Source organism: Telopea speciosissima, chromosome 8 (genome assembly GCF_018873765.1).
Source record: "Telopea speciosissima isolate NSW1024214 ecotype Mountain lineage chromosome 8, Tspe_v1, whole genome shotgun sequence".
Classification (NCBI taxonomy): Eukaryota; Viridiplantae; Streptophyta; class Magnoliopsida; order Proteales; family Proteaceae; genus Telopea; species Telopea speciosissima.
Genome location: NC_057923.1, coordinates 16,625,146 through 16,642,512, shown reverse-complemented (window position 1 = coordinate 16,642,512; position 17,367 = coordinate 16,625,146). Strand labels below are relative to the sequence as shown.

The following is a 17,367-nucleotide window of genomic DNA, read 5'->3' as shown; positions in this document are numbered from 1 at the left end:
TAAAATTCTTTTATATTCTTAGTTCTTTGTTCTTATTGCTTAATATGTGAAAGTGTATAAAACCTTCTATATATTTACTGCTTGAAATCTTGATTACCCTTTTCCTTCTTGAATTCAACATAAACTATTAGTTAGCTGTTAGTATATAGTGACTGAGATTACCATTACTTTAATGGGCTGTTAATTTATATGAGTGTGTAGCTTACTACCTTTAATGGGCTGTTAAATTGATCATAAAGTATACTAGCTGAAAATTTTTGTATTGTTTTGTTAACTGGAGAGTATTATGTGTTTGAGACTTTTAGTTGGATATATAAAATGATATTAAAAAAAAAAATACTAGGGCACCTTGGTCGCACCTTGGCACCTAAGCACTTAGGCAGCCCTTCAACGCCTTGGATGCCTTGTCGCTTTAACAACTATGGTCCAAAGGCATCTGCCTTGTTAAGTTAGAATAAAACAGGCTACCGCCCAGTCCTTAAAAACCCGCACAAACGCATAGGCGACGCATTGACAACTGTATTCTAGATAACATACAAGTATAGTGCTTACTTAAATCTTTATATTGTATTAAATGTGGTTAGATATTTTGTTAATGAGGTCTTGGCAAACAGGGTAAGATTATTTGGAGAAAGGTCCCAAAGGCCAAAGTGCAAAAGATATTTACAGGAGTTCACACAATTCCCGCTTGATGACCCTTCCAAGAAGGTTTTCAGGAACAAAAATCAGCACAATAAATGATATTTGGCCATTTTCCGTAAAATCTACGGTGATCTTCCCACTGAACAGAAATATAATGAAAAAAAAAAAAATTGGTTGAGATCATCTGGTTTTATGCATCTTGGACCTAATGAAATCTTGGGCAGTACTAAGGGTATCAATCGGTTCGGTTCAAGATACAAAATGTAGAAACCAAACCAAGAATAGGAACACACTTTCAAAACCAAATCAATTCGGTTTCATATTCGGTTTAGGTCCTATTTTAGGTGTTTCAATTTTTACATCTTCACTAAAAAAAACCTTATTTGTTAGGGTCATAGTCCACCAAACTTTTTCCAAACATTAAAAAGGAATAGAATTCATCATCCACATTTGATTGAAATATCAAAAATATATATATATAATTTTACCTGGTTCCTTATTCAGTTTGAAAATAGGTAATTCGGTTCTATTCAAATGGTTTTAGTCATGAAACAAAAATGAACCAAACCGAGAAAATATTCCACCTTTTGAAACCAAAATCGAACGCATTTATTTTGGTTCGACTCAGTTCTGTTGTAAATGACCGGTTTCAGTTTTCGATTTCGGTTCTAAATTGACACCCTTAGGCAGTACCCTAATAATGTTTAGCCCCTCCTAGATCTTAGTACATATTTGGATACAGGGGTTTTTTTCTGATACATAGATATAGGTCAATTTTTCTGCTTACATACAGATGTCTGTGTAACGTAATCAGATTTATATTTTTCTATTTTGGTAGCTCTTCAGTTAGTTTATAATAATGTTTTATATTGTTTTAAGGGAGTGTCTTAATGACACCTCTATAGGTGTATTTAGAATTTGACACCTTCATTCAATTGGCCATTGTCTTATTACTAAAGCATTTAATGCAATTTTTTCAATGAGGGTATATCTGTCACTTCACATAGGAACTGCATTAAATGGTTTTCAACTTTTTGAAAACTACTTTTTTATCTCTGCATTACAAAACTTTGGGGAATAAAACAAGGGGCAAAAAAGTAAGCTTACAAATCTATTAACACCTTAAGGGTTGTCAATAAGAAAATCCCTTATTTTAGTATTCTAGACATATTCATTCAGACATTATTTAGAGGTTAAGGATTAATTGATTATGGTAAGACCTGTCATGGCAAGGATGACTTATGCCCAGCATTCCAACCTTCAGCAAGTATTATTCCAGAAGTTAAAACTAGCCATCCTAAAAATTCAATTCATACGAAATGACATGGTTTAAAACAAAAGCAACTGAGTTACTTTTCACTAGGTATAACAAAAAAGCAAACAAGACCATCTAAGCACAAACAATGATCAAAGCTATCCCAATAATTAAGCCGTAAAATAGATAAGTAATTAAAGATTAGAAGAAAGAGAGAGAAACTTACGAGATCGACTCCGAGAATTCTGGACTCAAGTACAAAACATTAGCTCGAACAGGAGGATTCGCTGCCTATACAGAATAGAAGTAAGCATAAATAGCATGTATTGAATGCTATAGTTATCATGAAAACTATTGAAACTCCTCTTATTACCTTAAGTACAGGCGTGACAGACCCATCTTTCAGGGTAAAAATTTCTGAAAGGGACAAAGACTGAGAAGTTTTCCCCCCTTGAAGAAAAGCAGCGCCATGCTCATCCAAATCCCTCGCCATTTTATCATACAGTTGCGACCGTCTATTGGAATTCAAAATGGAAGGCTCTGTTTGGAATGCATTGTGTTACGAAATTATTCTTCAGTGAAAATTAATGAACGGATTTCACGAAAGATTGACTCTCTGCTCCCTAATTTAAACAGTTCGCCACTCTGGGTGTAAATTCTTAGCGAAAATAGGATTTAGATCCCAGGGACCTTGGATATTTCATTCCTCATTTATCATTTTCTGAATAGCAAAAACAGAACCATGAATTTGAAGAGATTACCTGAATCAGTTAATGAAGAGTTTCTGGATGAAGAGTAGACAGCCATTCGAAACCCAAAGAAGAAAATAACAGCAGAAATTAACCAAATTAAAACGACGGCTTTCCCATGGCTCCACCACTGTCTAACCCTAGCCATGGATCAGTTCCTTCGCACGTTTGAACGCATCACAGGTCTCAAGCAACCAAAGGCGCTCGAGGACGCAGAAAAATGCGCATGATTCGGACAGTGGCAGTTAATAGCGTCTAGAGACTGAGGTGGTTCTGGTTGCAATATAAAACGGATGTCTTCGGTGCGATTCTGGTTGAATTCGGTGAATTGTTTTTAACGGCTATGTTTATTCGGTAGAAACAAATTTGGTCATTAGAGTGTAAAGGACTCATGGTGTCCTTGGAACAAACTGGACAAGCCATAGAGTGGAGATAGGCCAAATAGCTATACCCAAAAAATCAAAAACAGAGATAAACCAAATAGGCACTGTGATTCATACACTCTAGTAACACTGCCTTATGGGCCAGGTTATCAGCAACCAGGTTAATACATTTGGGGATACACTCAAAGATACAGTCTATGAAATTGGACCGCAACTGGTTGATGTCCTGGATAATATGGAGAATCTCCAGAAATGGCACCTAGTTAGAGTCCTTTAGAAGATCAATAACCTGTTTATAGTCAGATTCGAGAATGGAGTCATGACAATCCCCAATCGTAAAAAGTATCTCTGCTCTAATTGCTAAAGCTTCACCTTGGAGCACCGAGGCGAAAGGAATTGGGTCAGGTGCAGCGCACAATTTTTGAATAGTAGACCATTCTATAGGTGGCGATTCCCTACATTCAATTCACCTCTCTCTTCTCCTCAAAAGAGGGATGAGGTGGAGGATGCGTGGCGATCCCCCTCCATGTGATTGTCCTCACACCACATAATAAACTCAAAGCCATAGAATAAACTCCACCACCAATGGCATGCCTTTTAAGCTATTTATATAAGCTCAAGCACTATGTCTTCCTAAATATCAAATTATGGGAGAGGATTTCCCCTGTTGTCAATGTGGGAGGAAACTCTCATCTCACACCAATCACAATGTGGGAAACAATTCCATTAACAAGGGGCCCACATGGTAGGGAAGAAAGAGTATCAGTGTGGATTCCATGTGACCAGGTTGTGAGAAGGTGTGGGGATCCCCACTCTCTATATTTGATACCGGATCTTTTTCCAATATCAAATATATAGATAATATGTTTAGGATCTACTATTGTAACTTGTTTTCATTATTAATGGGATAGTCTATATTGGAATCTCTCAGTACGCCAACCCAATGCACTTGGAAGAGAGTGATGCACAGTTTGTATATAGAAGCCCACATGGTTAGGGAGGAAAGAAAGTGTGAGAGCAATGTACATGTCGTGCCTTAAGTTCAAATATAGGTGATCCATGTGATATGGCACACATGTCCATCTCACTCATAAAATTCCATCCCCAACCAATCATCACAAGTGCCTCAAAATTGAGCTACACCTAACTCAATGGTCAAAGAGGACCACTTAACTCTGGGGTCACTTGGGGACTCACTCCATCACAAGAGGACCTCAAACTCAAACGGGCACTCACTCAACCAAAGAATGGGACTCACTCACCATAATAGGTTACATTAGATTCAAATAATTCTTCCTCTCTTTTCACACTAGCCGTTGAAATAGAGCCAATAGAAATATAGTCATTGGAGTAGAACTGCTAGAAATATAGTTGTTAGAATATAGTCGTTGGTAATTAATGACTTGTGGCATTATGACTTCATCAATACCCAAAATCCTTTAATTATGTAATTTTAGTAAAAGAGGAGGTACTTAAATGTAATGCTTACATGTTATTTTCAATTGTTGTTGCATTAGTTGTTAAGTAGTGTTATTTACTAGAAAATAATAATACTAAATATTATAGATGAGTTAGACTCGACTTGCGCAACCTCAGTGGGAACAACCTATAGGGTCACACCATTTGGTTGGCACACTCAACATCGAAGACTATAAGATGAAATTCTATATATATGTAGTTAAGGAGAAGAGAGACACACACTACTCAACTAATAACCAATGATTTTAGCATTTCAAAAACCCAAAAACTGTGGTAGTCTTTGTCTCTCCTCCTCCAGTTCTTCTCTCTCCCTTCTCTTCAGGTTTGAGAGTCAAGATAAATCCTAATTTGTGATGAACATCTTTGTTGCCTGTGGAGTAGCCAACTCAAGTGATGTAATCTTTCAGAGAATCTGCACTCGTATTTTGAGGTAACCCTAAACCCATATTATGCGTATTTGTTCAAACCTGTAATGCACATTTCACGGTGCTGAGATGCAAAATTTTTGTTGGGTATTCCCCACCTCCAATAGTAAAAATCCTCTTTCTTTAGAATTTTTTTACTACTTGCAAAAATTATTTTTTGAGGAAGACATTAGGGAGGGTGATGTACGATTAACATTTAAAATATTTTTACAACATGGTCAATGCTTATCCAATTCAACCCTAGCTACAACCTGCATGCAACAAGATTTAAGAGTATAAATCACCTTTTGCTTAAGCACAATGGTTACTCTATCTTTGGGTTATTGAGTACTATTGTGTATACACACTAGATAGTGAAGAATGTTTTAGTAATCTATTAGGGAAAATCTTGTTGTAACCAAGGTTGGTTACAACAAGATTGTAATCTTACTCTTTTGTCCTTTTAATATGACACTTTTTTTCAATGAGGGTAAATCATGTCATTTTGCATAAAAACTACATTAAATAACTTTCAACTTTTTGAAAACCTTTTTTTACTCTTGCATTAAATAACTTTCGGGAATAAGACAAAGGGTAATTAAAAGAAAATTACAACTTCGTAGTTCACCACTTTGGTGACAACAAGTTGTTCCCATTATCTATCAAAAAAAAAGTTGTATGATAAATCACCGCACAGAATTCTAAGTGCCCAATGGTATCACAAACTGATTTACCTCTAAAACGATCAAGAACCCACTTCCACTTTCTATCAAAGGACCTAATGAGATTAAGGGAGGGCCAGCTCTCAGCAAGGACAGATTCCCATATCGCCTTTGAGAAATGGCAAGAGAAGAAAAGATGGTTGACATCCTCAACAGTGTTCCAGAACAAACAACATGCAATTAGGGATTGGGAAGGATCTCTACTAGGGGAGAGCTTTAGGGAAGGTATGAGTAAGGACTCTCTAGGTTATGAAGCTATGTCTTGGATCATTTCCCTTAAACCAAATCAAATTTGACCAAAGAATCAGTGGCATCTAGGATCTCATCAGATTCCAAGCTGACCAAGACGAGAATCAACATGAGGGGTAGGCATTCCAATGGACCAGATCCCTGCTTCCTCTGGCCTTCTGGGAATACTCTACAGGTCAGCCCAAGCATCCACAAGAGAGAGGGATATGGAGGGGTTAGGATCCCAATTGCCATCTCTCAAGATGGAGGAGACATTTGCCAAATGATCCGACCCAATGTCATATCTGATTCTATCACCATAATAGATTAATATAACTCCTTTCCAATGACAAGAGTCTAACCAGAGGAGGGTATTCTCCCCATTATCAGTGCAAGAGTAGATTGATGCCTCAACCAAGTATTGCATATGAAGGATTTTCCTCCAAGACCAAGAGGAATCAGGGGAGCAATTAACAATCCATATCGAGTCCGGCCTATTTGAGAGAACATGAATAAAGCCAATCCACCCATATAGATTTAGCCTTTGAGGAAATTTTCTAGATGACTTTCACAAGAGAAGCGCAATTGATCTCCTTTACTCTTCTCAAGCCAAGGCTCCCTCTTCTTGTGGAAAGCCAACTGCAGGTGTGAATAAATTTAGAGTTATCATTACCTTTCCAAAGGAAGGAGTTCATGAGAGATTCAATCTTTGTTGTGATGCTACTAGAAATTAAGGTCAAACGCTCCAGCCCAATAGAGATAAGAGGCCTGCATGACTAAACAAATGAGCTCAAGACTGCTGACATAGGATAGGAATATGCTTTTCCAAAGGTCCAACCTCTTGTGAAGCCCCTATTGAGAATAGGAAGACAGTGGTAGGAAGAAAACTTCAAAGAGATCAAAGGGAGCTCAAGACAGGTGACGAGAAGACTCCTAAAGAGAAGCCCAAGATATTAATATATAAGACTAGCTAGCCTTTTCACCATCAGATAAACCAGCAATGAAGATAATGGATTTTTGAGGATTTATGACAAGGACATACATCCCATTAAAGTATCAGTAATAGATGTCACAGAATCGATAGTTGCCTTAGAGAAGATCATGATATCATCCACAAATAAAATAAGGGTGATCAGTTTCTGGTTCTAGCTATTAATAAAATAACTTTTAGGACAAGGGCACTCTAAGCCATTTTTGTGCATTGCAAGGGCAGGGCACGCCAATGAAGGGGCATTGGACAGTTTCGTTAATAGGAGAGAGAGAGGGGGCATAGGGTACATTGGCAGTTCAGGGGAACATTTTCCCTAATTTTTATTTTTGAAAGTTATCCAAGACAACTAATCCTGATAAGCTTCTCATGATGGTCAATATTTTCCATGTGGTAGATGAGATGAGGCTTCAATATTGTACAGTAGATGTGAAGGTTCCTTGCATTCATTTCAAGTTTTATATAGCAATTAAAAAGGGGTGCATGGACACAATCAATTGTCTGAAAAATACAAAAATATGTGAATATACTTGAATGGATATTTAATTAAATTTGAGTATGAAATTTGACTCCTTCCTAATCCATAAGGTGCATAACTAATCTCACTCATAAATTGTAATCCAAACCATTTTTTACATGTCTCAATAAATGGTGTTCTTCAATCCACAGTTTAAGTTCATCGCCAACAATGGAGAATCACATCCTATTGTGCAACCATCTCCTCACCATTAATATACTACCATCCCCACCCACTCACAATCCTTACTCTTTTTACATGGGCGTGGTGTGCTATCTTACTGTATTCAGGTGATATATCCAATAAGCATAGGTTGGTTCAGGAAAGTCATCTTCAACTAAGGATGTAAACAGATTGGATTTGGTTTGGATTTATTACTATCTGAATCTGAATTCGTTTATCGAAAAACATATCCGTATTCGATCCGATATCTGACGGAATTTTAAAAATTAATACCATATTCAAATTCGAGAGTTTTTCGGATATCCAGATATTATCTGATCCGATAAACTATCTGATTAGGAAATAAATCTTACCTATATCGATTACAGATTTGCAATTCAGATTATCGATTTTCGACTCCAATTACCAAAATATCTTTATAAAAAATGTATATAATAAGGGTAATATAGTAATATATCATATGTTTTCAGCAAAAAAATATATCAAACAAATCGCATTTTACAATTGAATGATAAATTATCTGGATATTATTCGATCCGAAATGGAACTATTCGAATCCAAATCCGATTATCTATCTTTCAAAAGGATTCAGATATTTTTCAAAAACCAAAATTCCAGATTCAAACATGGATGGAACAAGGATTTTCGACTATCCATTTACATCCTTATCTTCAACACTATAAGCCGAGCAGCAAGGTATGGAGGTGGCAATCAAACTGCGCTATCATGGTCATATGTGGAATCCACAACAATGCCTTTCATCGTTTCGGATTGTTCCACAGCTATTGCTTCGCTATAGGAACATGTTTCAACAACTGGCAATGGTTGGAATTTTCATTTTTCAGTATTGTTAGAGACACTTTTAATGATTTAACTACCATTCCTTGTGTTAAAGTCTGTTACGTAGGAAGAGATCTTGTGTTTCCAGCACATAAAGTAGCAAAAAGGCTTTAGAATATGTGCTCTAGAAGGAAAGATTCTAGTAGAAATGGATTCTCTCTGGTTGTAACTCAAAACCAAGATTCATTTAAATAAACTTTTACCTTTCTATTTTTTAAATGGCAAGGGGACATTTTCTATGTCAAAGGTCCATAAGAGAGTAAATCGGTCCGGAAATGGGTATTCGATTCGGTTTCAAGAAGTGTTATTGTTATTTAGAATCGAACCGAATCCCACCTTGGTTCTGAAAATCAGTACTCAAATCAAACTTGTTCGGTTCTAATTCCTATTTAGTTCCTACACGGTTTGGTTATGGTTCTTTTACTGATCAGTTTATACTATAGATAGATATGGTATAATATATTATAAAATCTAGGGTAAATTACACGTCACCCCCTGGTTTTTGAAAAAACTCAAATCACCTCCTGGTTTAGACCCCAATATGACAAATTAGTCCCTACCGTTAGTTTTATGCTGTTAAGTGATGATGTCAGCAATTAAATAAATTTAAATCCTTAAACTACCCATGACCAATGTTGAAGATGAGGGAAGTATAGTATTGTAAATTTAATTCTAATGTTTTAGTATGAGGGTAAAATAGTCCTTTCACACCAATAACTAACAGTACACTAACACCGTTACTGTAGAGGGGGTGATTTGAGTTTTTTCAAAAACTAGGGGGTGATCTGAGTTTCGTTTGAAAACCAAGGGGTGACATGTAATTTACCCTAAAATCTAATACTAATAGTATTAATAAATATTATAACTTATTAGTATTATAGTGTATCAATATATTATAATATATTGGTACCAAAATTCCGTTCTAACTATGCATAGGAATCGAAACCGAATGTATCGAGTCCCAAGTTTTGGATATTAAGCAATGTCAAATGTATCCAGAAACAAACCTAAACCTAATCAAATAGAATTTTGGTCGGATCGGGATCCTCTCCAATGAGGGCATCATCCAATAAGTGCCCAATGAACATCTAACGGCTGGGCTGGTTGGCACACATCCCAATGTATGCCCAATAAGCGCAGCCATTGAATGCCTCATTGGACACTCATTGGGTGATCTCCGCATTGGAGTGGATCCGGATCCCATTTGACACCCTTACCAAAAGAACAGAGTGATGCTTGACAAGCAACGAGATTATATTAGCTAACCTTTTTCGTTAGCCAATTTATATAAATACTATGAAGTCAATCACTGTCAATGTAAGATTAGCACTTCTGAAAAATAACTACAAAATCTTGAAAAAATGAGCCAAGTCTCTCTTTCTCTCTCTCATGGCCCGCGGATGGGTGGCCGAAGTCAAGCCAACCCAAAGCTCAACATATCGGTTGTGTTAAGGCTTGTTAGGAATCAGCCTCTAAATACCAGACGAGGTCAGTTCATGGACCACACCCCATTGCCATACCCTCCTAACTGATTGAAAGCTGGTTGACCTCTGAGTCTTCTATCTTGTCTCCCACTACCGACGCATTCACTACTCTTACTTCTCATCTCATGGAATTTAGTTAAATCTTTAGATAACAAAAATTTACTGTTAAACAAACACCAAAGAAATACGAAGAAAACTGAACAGATCGAATAAAGATAACACATAGATTTAATGTGGTTCACACATCAATATGATGTTACATTCTAGGGCGAAACTGAAGATGATTCATTATATAATGGAAGATGATACAATGAAGGTTTTGTTATTGGTGAAGCCTGATTTCAGTCCAGAAAGTACTGTGGTGATTCTTCGGTTGATCGTTTCACCTTCGAAACGTGCCAGAAAATCGTCAAAAAGTGCATACATCAATGCCACAGGCCTTTTCCCCTATAGAGCTCGTTGAGATCTTCAATTTGATATGTATTTCGACATATGTTGGTTCAGGTCCTAACCAGATCAGGTGGGTCTCTAAAGGTACTTTCTAGGTTAGGGTTTTCCTATATAATGTTGTTTTCTCTTTGAGAGATGTGAGATTGAGGGTTTGTATTTTGCTTCACAGAAATAGTGGAATCATTCTATCACTCGATCGTGGATGTAGCCTTCTTTCTTGGGGGTAAACTATGTAATTCTTGTCTTATGCTTGTTCTTCTCTTTCTCTTCGTTTTTTCTTCTGCAAAATCATCATTCAGGGCGTTGTTTTTCTAACAGATCTTTCAAGAACACCCAAAACGGCGCAACAATCTCTCTCTTCTCAAAACCCTAACACCACAAACCCTCAAAAACTCTGACTTCTCTCTTGCTTACACAACACGACCCGAAAACAGGTAATACTAATCCATTGGGTCAAACCAGGAAAAAAAATCACATTCAGGTCACCACCAAAAATGTTGGCGTGGGTCAATCTTCAAAACAAATACAAGAATTCGAGAGACACACAACATTCACAGTGGAAGATGTGTGAATTCATAACTGGGGTTATATGAATTAGAATCATTTCTGAAGGCCTAATGTACTAAATTCCCACAACAAAGATAGTATCGATCTAAGACCATGAGCTATGAGAATTAATAATAATAAAAGATGGAACTCATAACCAGCTCATGAGAGCTGGCTACCTCATCATTCTTCATTAGTAATATACCTGCAAGGATTACATGATTCAAGACTAGCTGGCTGGGAGTGTTATGGCTTAGAAAAAGCTTCTTCTTTCTTTTTTAAGAAAAAGTAAAGATTGGAGTCTTATGGGCGAAGGTTCTGTGTTAATAAACGCCATGATTAAAGAACCTGGTTGTTTATAACTTGGGTATGGGTCAGTCTGATACACAATCTTCCCTATACTTTACGCGTTTCATTGTTTCAGCTCCAAATCCAAGAGAGAGCAGTTTTGTAATTAATTAATAAAACAAACTGAACTCAAACACTTTACACAACAAGCTCTTAAATTAACCTAGACCATAACCTAACAAAAATGATTCAGATTCAGTTAGGCCACCATTTAACAGCTAAAGCCAACCTCATAATCACATGAATCATGAATAGTAAAGTATTCTTAAGAAAAGAATGAAAATCACGAACATATAATCAAATAATGCATATTATAAGAAGATTTACGTGGTTCGATAAGATTGCCTACATTCAGGATGAGATGAGATCCGTTTCTCTATCAATGGAGCCACCTCTCTTATTGATTACTGAGAAAGAACCCTCACTACAATTTTATAGCGAAACCCTATATAAGTAACTTACCGAAATACCCATTTAACCCAAAAAATCAACCCACTTATGCAAGCGACAAAGACAACACCAACACTGAAAACTATTATGCTTTTTTATTCTTCACAAACATTAATATTATGAAAAAGCATGTATATATATATGTATTAATTCTTCATTGAATTGTAAGAGGCTTTTTTTATACTGAGATTCTAAATGGGCAACCAAGTAAATGATAGAACCAGAAACATGACATTTAAGGTATATTTAAGACACCAATCCTGGGTCTATTTATCAAACTTTTTGAGTTTGTAAACAATAAAGATAAATAGGATCCAATGGGAGGAAGAAAAGGAAAATTCAAGAAGGGAATGATGGTTCATTGCAGTACCATTATGCCTGTATATGTGTCTCTAACATGGTTTGCACATGCTCATTGATTCCTATGGACCAATTCATATACCCCACCTTTAAAGATCTGTTTGTCCTTAAATTATCTGAATTAGAGATCCTTAATGGTAGAGATGGACATTTTTCACCTACAATAATGTGTAATAACCATACTAATTAAGATACAGAAACACCTGAGAGTGAAAATATATATATATATATATATATATAGAATTGAATAATTAAGAACTCCATCCATCACTAGACCATATAAAACTGTAAAACTGCAAAACTTCTTCTACAAATAATATAATGTATCAATGCATGTGTTCTCTCTAGAAAGAGATTTAACTTTGGACCTGGAAACTCTATTTTAGTATAGTTTACAGGTAAGACTTCTCAAACATTTGGAAAGAATGTTAGCCTGGTTTTCTTTACTCTCATAACTGAACAAATCAAAATTATAATTTGGGAGGGCCTTGATGGGAATATATAATTTATGAACATGGTCCACCCAAAAATAGGAATGATCTGTGCTGCTTCATTGCCAAAGAGGAATGATCTCCTCTTGTTAATATCAATGTACATTGGTGTAGCCTATAAACAGTAGATGGGGGAGGGGGGAGGGGGGGGGGGGGCTCACCACCTGAGACTCACCTGAAACTGATGAAACTGTGGACCCCGCCATCCTAGTAAATGGCAGGACCCACACTCTCTCTGATAGTACCTAAAATCACAGTTTTTGCAGTACCGTCAGATGCATGGATGGATTTAGAGAGAATCAAACTGAAAACCTGTGGTGCAGTACTTTTATCAAACAGTTGCTGTAATACACAAACAACTATTCATTTTACCAGAGAGAAGGAGAGAGAGACTGCATGAAGTTCTATGCATGAGAGACTTGTTTGGGGTTTCTGGGTAACCAATTAATTAAAGCATATAATACAATTAAAAAGTGAAGATTAAATCAAAACTGTAAAATTAAACAGCAAATATATAATAAGATTATGTTTAGTAACATCTTAAGAGAGACAGTAATTAACAAGGAAAACAGCCAATAATCATGTTAAAAAATCCGTCTTCTCAAACCCTAAACCCTAATACTCAGTACTCACTCACTCACTCACACATACAGAAGATGGAAGGAGACCCAAAAGAAGAAGAAAGAAAGAAAAAAAAGAAAGGAATATTAGAACTCAGATTTGAAGAAATCAAACGGCACGTGTGTTGCAACTTGCAAGTGCAAAATATGTATTTAAAAGATTTTTAGAAAATAAAAATATTAAAAAAAAAAAGTCAAATTCAAATTCAAATTCAAATTCAAGCCATACATGATCATCTAAGAATGGTGACTGGTTGATGAATCATGTCGTTCATTCCCACCTTGATGATGCTGATTTGAACCACTTGCTTGAGGATCATTAAGTCCGGCGCCGCCGCCGCTGGACAACGGACGATACGCATTAAGTGCGGCAAGCATTCCTAAATGTCCCTCCGATGCACCACCACTTCCACCGATACCTGAACCCAATTGTTGACTAGGCAAGAGAGCCATGGGAGTTGGGAAATTCATGAAATGTAGTCCACTTGACATTGACCCTCTATACATACTAGTATTGTTCACTGAAGGAAATGTCCATATAGGATCACCACTCATTCCTTGGTTGTTAGGGTTAGTAACCATCCAAAAATTCGCCGGAATTTGTTGTCCATGACTGGCCTGAATTGGACCGGAACTTGATTGCAACAAATAACTACCCATCTGTTGTTGAGAAGTATCTTGTTCTTGCCTACGCTTTCGACAACCACCGATGCCGCCGACCTCGCCATCCGACGACATATCCAAGCAAGGATCACGCAGCTCTTGTTTAGTTGTATGTAGCATGACATTGTTTGTGTTGAAATTGAGCAGTGTGGAATTGGAGCTTTCAGGGAATAGAATTCGACGTTGCGAATCATCGATGTTTCGCTCCCATTCACTTCTCATCCTTAGTTGTTGAGTAGCTGCAGCGAAGTTTGGATTGAAGTATGAAGTCCTAAGTTGAGATGGTGCGGAGATACTAGACCCAGAGCTTCGGAGAGAGATGTTGAGGGAAGTGAAATTGGCTGGAATAGTACCGGTACCGGTGGCGGCGATCACGGCTGGTTCAGCTTGTTGGAGGAGCCATTCGATGGTTTCACCGTCGGATTTATGGCCAAGTTCTCGAGTAAGTTGAAAGACACGAGCGGCACATGTCGCCGGCATACGAATTCGACGTCCTCGGCCATCTACTTTGGTGTGTCGATCTTTGGTTGAGGTACGTTTGGGTGGAGGCTTATTTGAAGGTTCAGATGTTTGAACTTGCTGGAGAGTAGAATCGATAGATGATCGGATCGTGCTTGTTTCGGCTGATATGGCTAGAGATGGATAGCCTGAGCTTGAACACACATCGTCTTCTTCTTTCTTCTCTAACAATTGTAATGGAAAGTTAGGTCTTCGGATCCCATTCTCTCCTTCCATGATCAGATAAAAAAATTAATCTTTGCTTCCTTAATAACACATCTGGTGATCGATGAACGAAATGAAACTGTAGATGACCCCCTTAGTGGGTCTCTCTTCTCTTTCTTTCTTTCTTTCTCTCTCTCTCTGTCTATCCTCCTGGACTGCGATTGCTTTCACATTCGTTTGAGAGAGAGAGAGAGAAAGAAGTGTATAGAGAGGATAAGGGAGGAGACCAACCTTTAAGCAAAATTTTTAATTAGAGATAATTATATGGTGGGATTTGAAAAGGAATGTTTGGGAGAAATTTTTATTTTCTTAATTATTTACTGATTAGGTTTTTTTTTTTTTTTTTTTTTTCTTTTTTTTTTTTTTTTTTAATAAATACTGCAATCCTTTTATTGTGGTCGGACAGTCACTTGGTTCAGACTCCACGTGCGGTGCCCTCTATCATTCAATCCATAAAGACAGTGGTGTCCGAGGTGGGACCCGATCCCAAGTCAAAAAATGAAAGGACTGAGAAAGAAGAGATAATCAAATGGGTCCCATCACATTCAAGTAATCATTGCCTTTTGCCTTTGGCTCTTTCCCTTTGCTCTTAACCCTAGTCGGAATTTTATAACTAGTAAAATACAGTTTGCCCTTTGGTTAAGGGTTATGAGTCTTTCCTGTTCTATCCAACTTTTAAGTGCCCTTCATCGGACTAAAGGAGATGCTCTAACTCATTGACTCAGCCCGTCCACCTCTCTGGTCCAAATCTTAATGGCTTGGTTTACTACACATTCTTATTTTGGCTCGGCCTTTTATGGTAGAAGAATATATTACCCCTCTCAAATTTCTTACTTCTTCCACAACTGAGATCACTTTACTCACTCATATTATTTAACAGGCCTATTGTTATGTGTGTGTCTTCAATTCTTGTATCTGTTTCAAAGTTTCTTTTATGTGTCTAGTGGGGCTCATTCTAGTGTATGGATGCTAGATTAGGCTAATCTAGTATGGGATAGATTAAAGAGCTTGATTTTTTATTTGTTCCATCAGCTCTAGAGTTTTTGGCATATTGATCAAGTATCTAACCTTTGGTATCAGAGCTGCACACCATGTCATGAGTTCAAGCCACAGAAAGAGCTACCTAGGAGAAGTCTACCTGGAGTAGAGTGAAAGCCATCAAGAAAGGGTTATCTACTGCCAGGTAAAAACCCTAGAGCAGAGTGGAGTTGCTTGGAAAGGACTATCTACCGCCAAGAATGAGAGCCGCCAGTGACGACGACAACGGAAGCGTGGTGTCTGTTATGTGTCTAGTGGGGCCCACTCTAGTGTATGGGCGCTTGATTGAACTAGCCTAGTATGAGATAGGTTAAAGTGCTTGATTTAACGCGTTCCATCAGCTCTGAAGCTTTTGGCATATTGGTCAAGTACCTAACAATTTGTCTCATTCCGGTTTTTTTGTGACAATCTGAAAGAGAAATTCTATGAGGTTTGTGATGATAGGGGAGGATTTAATTTGGATCGATAGGTCTACACAATTTGGAGAAATATTTCCTTGTTTTATTGTCTTGTTGTGTTAAAAAGACATAAGAGTGAGATTTGAACATTTTCGTATTAGGGGAGAATTTTTGGTAAGAGCTTTGGGTGTTCTTTAGAGATCTCTATTATTTTTTTCTTCCATCACAAAGTGAATCATCTTTAGTTTCACCCGTGGATGTAACACATCAAATTGGTGTGTGAACCAATTTAAATCTCTATATCATCCTTGCTTAAATCTGTTTTGTTTCTTCGTGTTTCTTGATGTTTGCGTTAATACCTATAATTCACCACAGTTATGGTAATTAAAAAGCAATTAGGTAGTTAAGCCCATGCATGCAAGATCTTTTTTCCACAAATTAAGGTGGGATCTAAGTAGCTAGCACAATTAAGTTCATGACATGAACTTAAGTTTGATTAAGTTGATGCACAATCAAATCACTGATAGTTAGTTGCACATCAATGTCAACATGTACTTCCTCTCATATATCTCACTCATATTTATATAGATTTTGAGTGTAATTGTTGAGACATAATCACTTTCTATTAGATCACTAATAGGAAACTAACAATTATTGTGCTTGGAAACAACTTACAACCTTAGCTACTTCACTACTTGTTGGTGAACGACATAGATAAAGATACATAGAAGAGACGCAAGTCCATCATGTACTAGCAAAGAATTCATTGCCCATTGTTGCAGTGCAGCTCTGCCCCCACACCATAACAGTGTGAACCACCAACCGGCGGTGGTGGGAACCCACCAGTGCCGCTCGTCGTAAAAACACCACAAGGTTGCCAACTATATATGCCGGTGAATAAGATGGCTTACCATCCATCTCTAACTATTTCTATATTTGTCGGAATATCGGTTGTAATTGTGATATCTAAAAAATTTCTTCCCACTAAAGTAGTCATAAAATACCCAAATCTCAAACTCATTTTCAATCTAATTCATGTATTAGGGTTGTAATAAATCTGATAGCTATTAACAGTAGAAATGTAGAATCAAGATCCATTCATGCAGACACTACCCACCTGTCAAAAGTTACTAAATAGGGTACAATGGTAATGGTACTTCTCTTTTACTTTTTTTCATGGTAGGAGACCAATGACCTAAATGATAAAGACAGTCCAAAAAATAATGTAATTAATCACATAAGTGAAGCTTTAGTTTGTATTGAATTAGGGTAATTTTATGTACAAATTTTAGGTCTTTAAATGTTCCATATATGATCACTAGCTACCAACAACAATAATATAAAGTGAAGTTAAAACAAAAAACTTTATAATAGTGTTATGTGGGAGTAATAGGGGACATGGATAG

General features: G+C 37.0%; 2 protein-coding genes across 3 annotated transcripts in view; both read right to left on the bottom strand.

The window, feature by feature from the left end:
• LOC122638410 overlaps positions 1–2,823 on the bottom strand; it is a 29,227-nt gene extending 26,404 nt beyond the window's left edge. Inside the window, exons 1-3 of one of the 2 annotated variants that reach the window (XM_043831359.1) lie at positions 2,659–2,823; positions 2,271–2,437; positions 2,124–2,188 (exon numbers count right to left, since the gene is read on the bottom strand). In XM_043831359.1, the coding sequence (XP_043687294.1) occupies positions 2,124–2,188; positions 2,271–2,437; positions 2,659–2,794 (368 nt within the window). In that variant the 5' untranslated portion in view covers positions 2,795–2,823. Of the gene's footprint in view, positions 1–2,123; positions 2,189–2,270; positions 2,440–2,658 lie in introns of both variants that reach the window. The other variant, XM_043831360.1, reaches the window with a different exon arrangement.
• A 9,848-nt stretch (positions 2,824–12,671) lies between these two features.
• On the bottom strand, positions 12,672–14,618 carry LOC122638316 (transcription factor TCP15-like). Its single transcript, XM_043831222.1, has 2 exons — positions 13,369–14,618; positions 12,672–12,764 (listed from the first exon to the last, which is right to left on the bottom strand). Exon 1 carries the CDS (start codon positions 14,535–14,537, stop codon positions 13,377–13,379), a length of 1,161 nt encoding a protein of 386 aa, XP_043687157.1. The 5' UTR covers positions 14,538–14,618; the 3' UTR covers positions 12,672–12,764; positions 13,369–13,376.
• Positions 14,619–17,367: the final 2,749 nt, after the last annotated feature.

What these genes read in the sequence shown, in the direction of transcription:
- LOC122638316 (XM_043831222.1), bottom strand. Translation starts at nt 14,537, where the DNA reads ATGGAAGGAGAGAATGGGATCCGAAGACCTAACTTTCCATTACAATTG.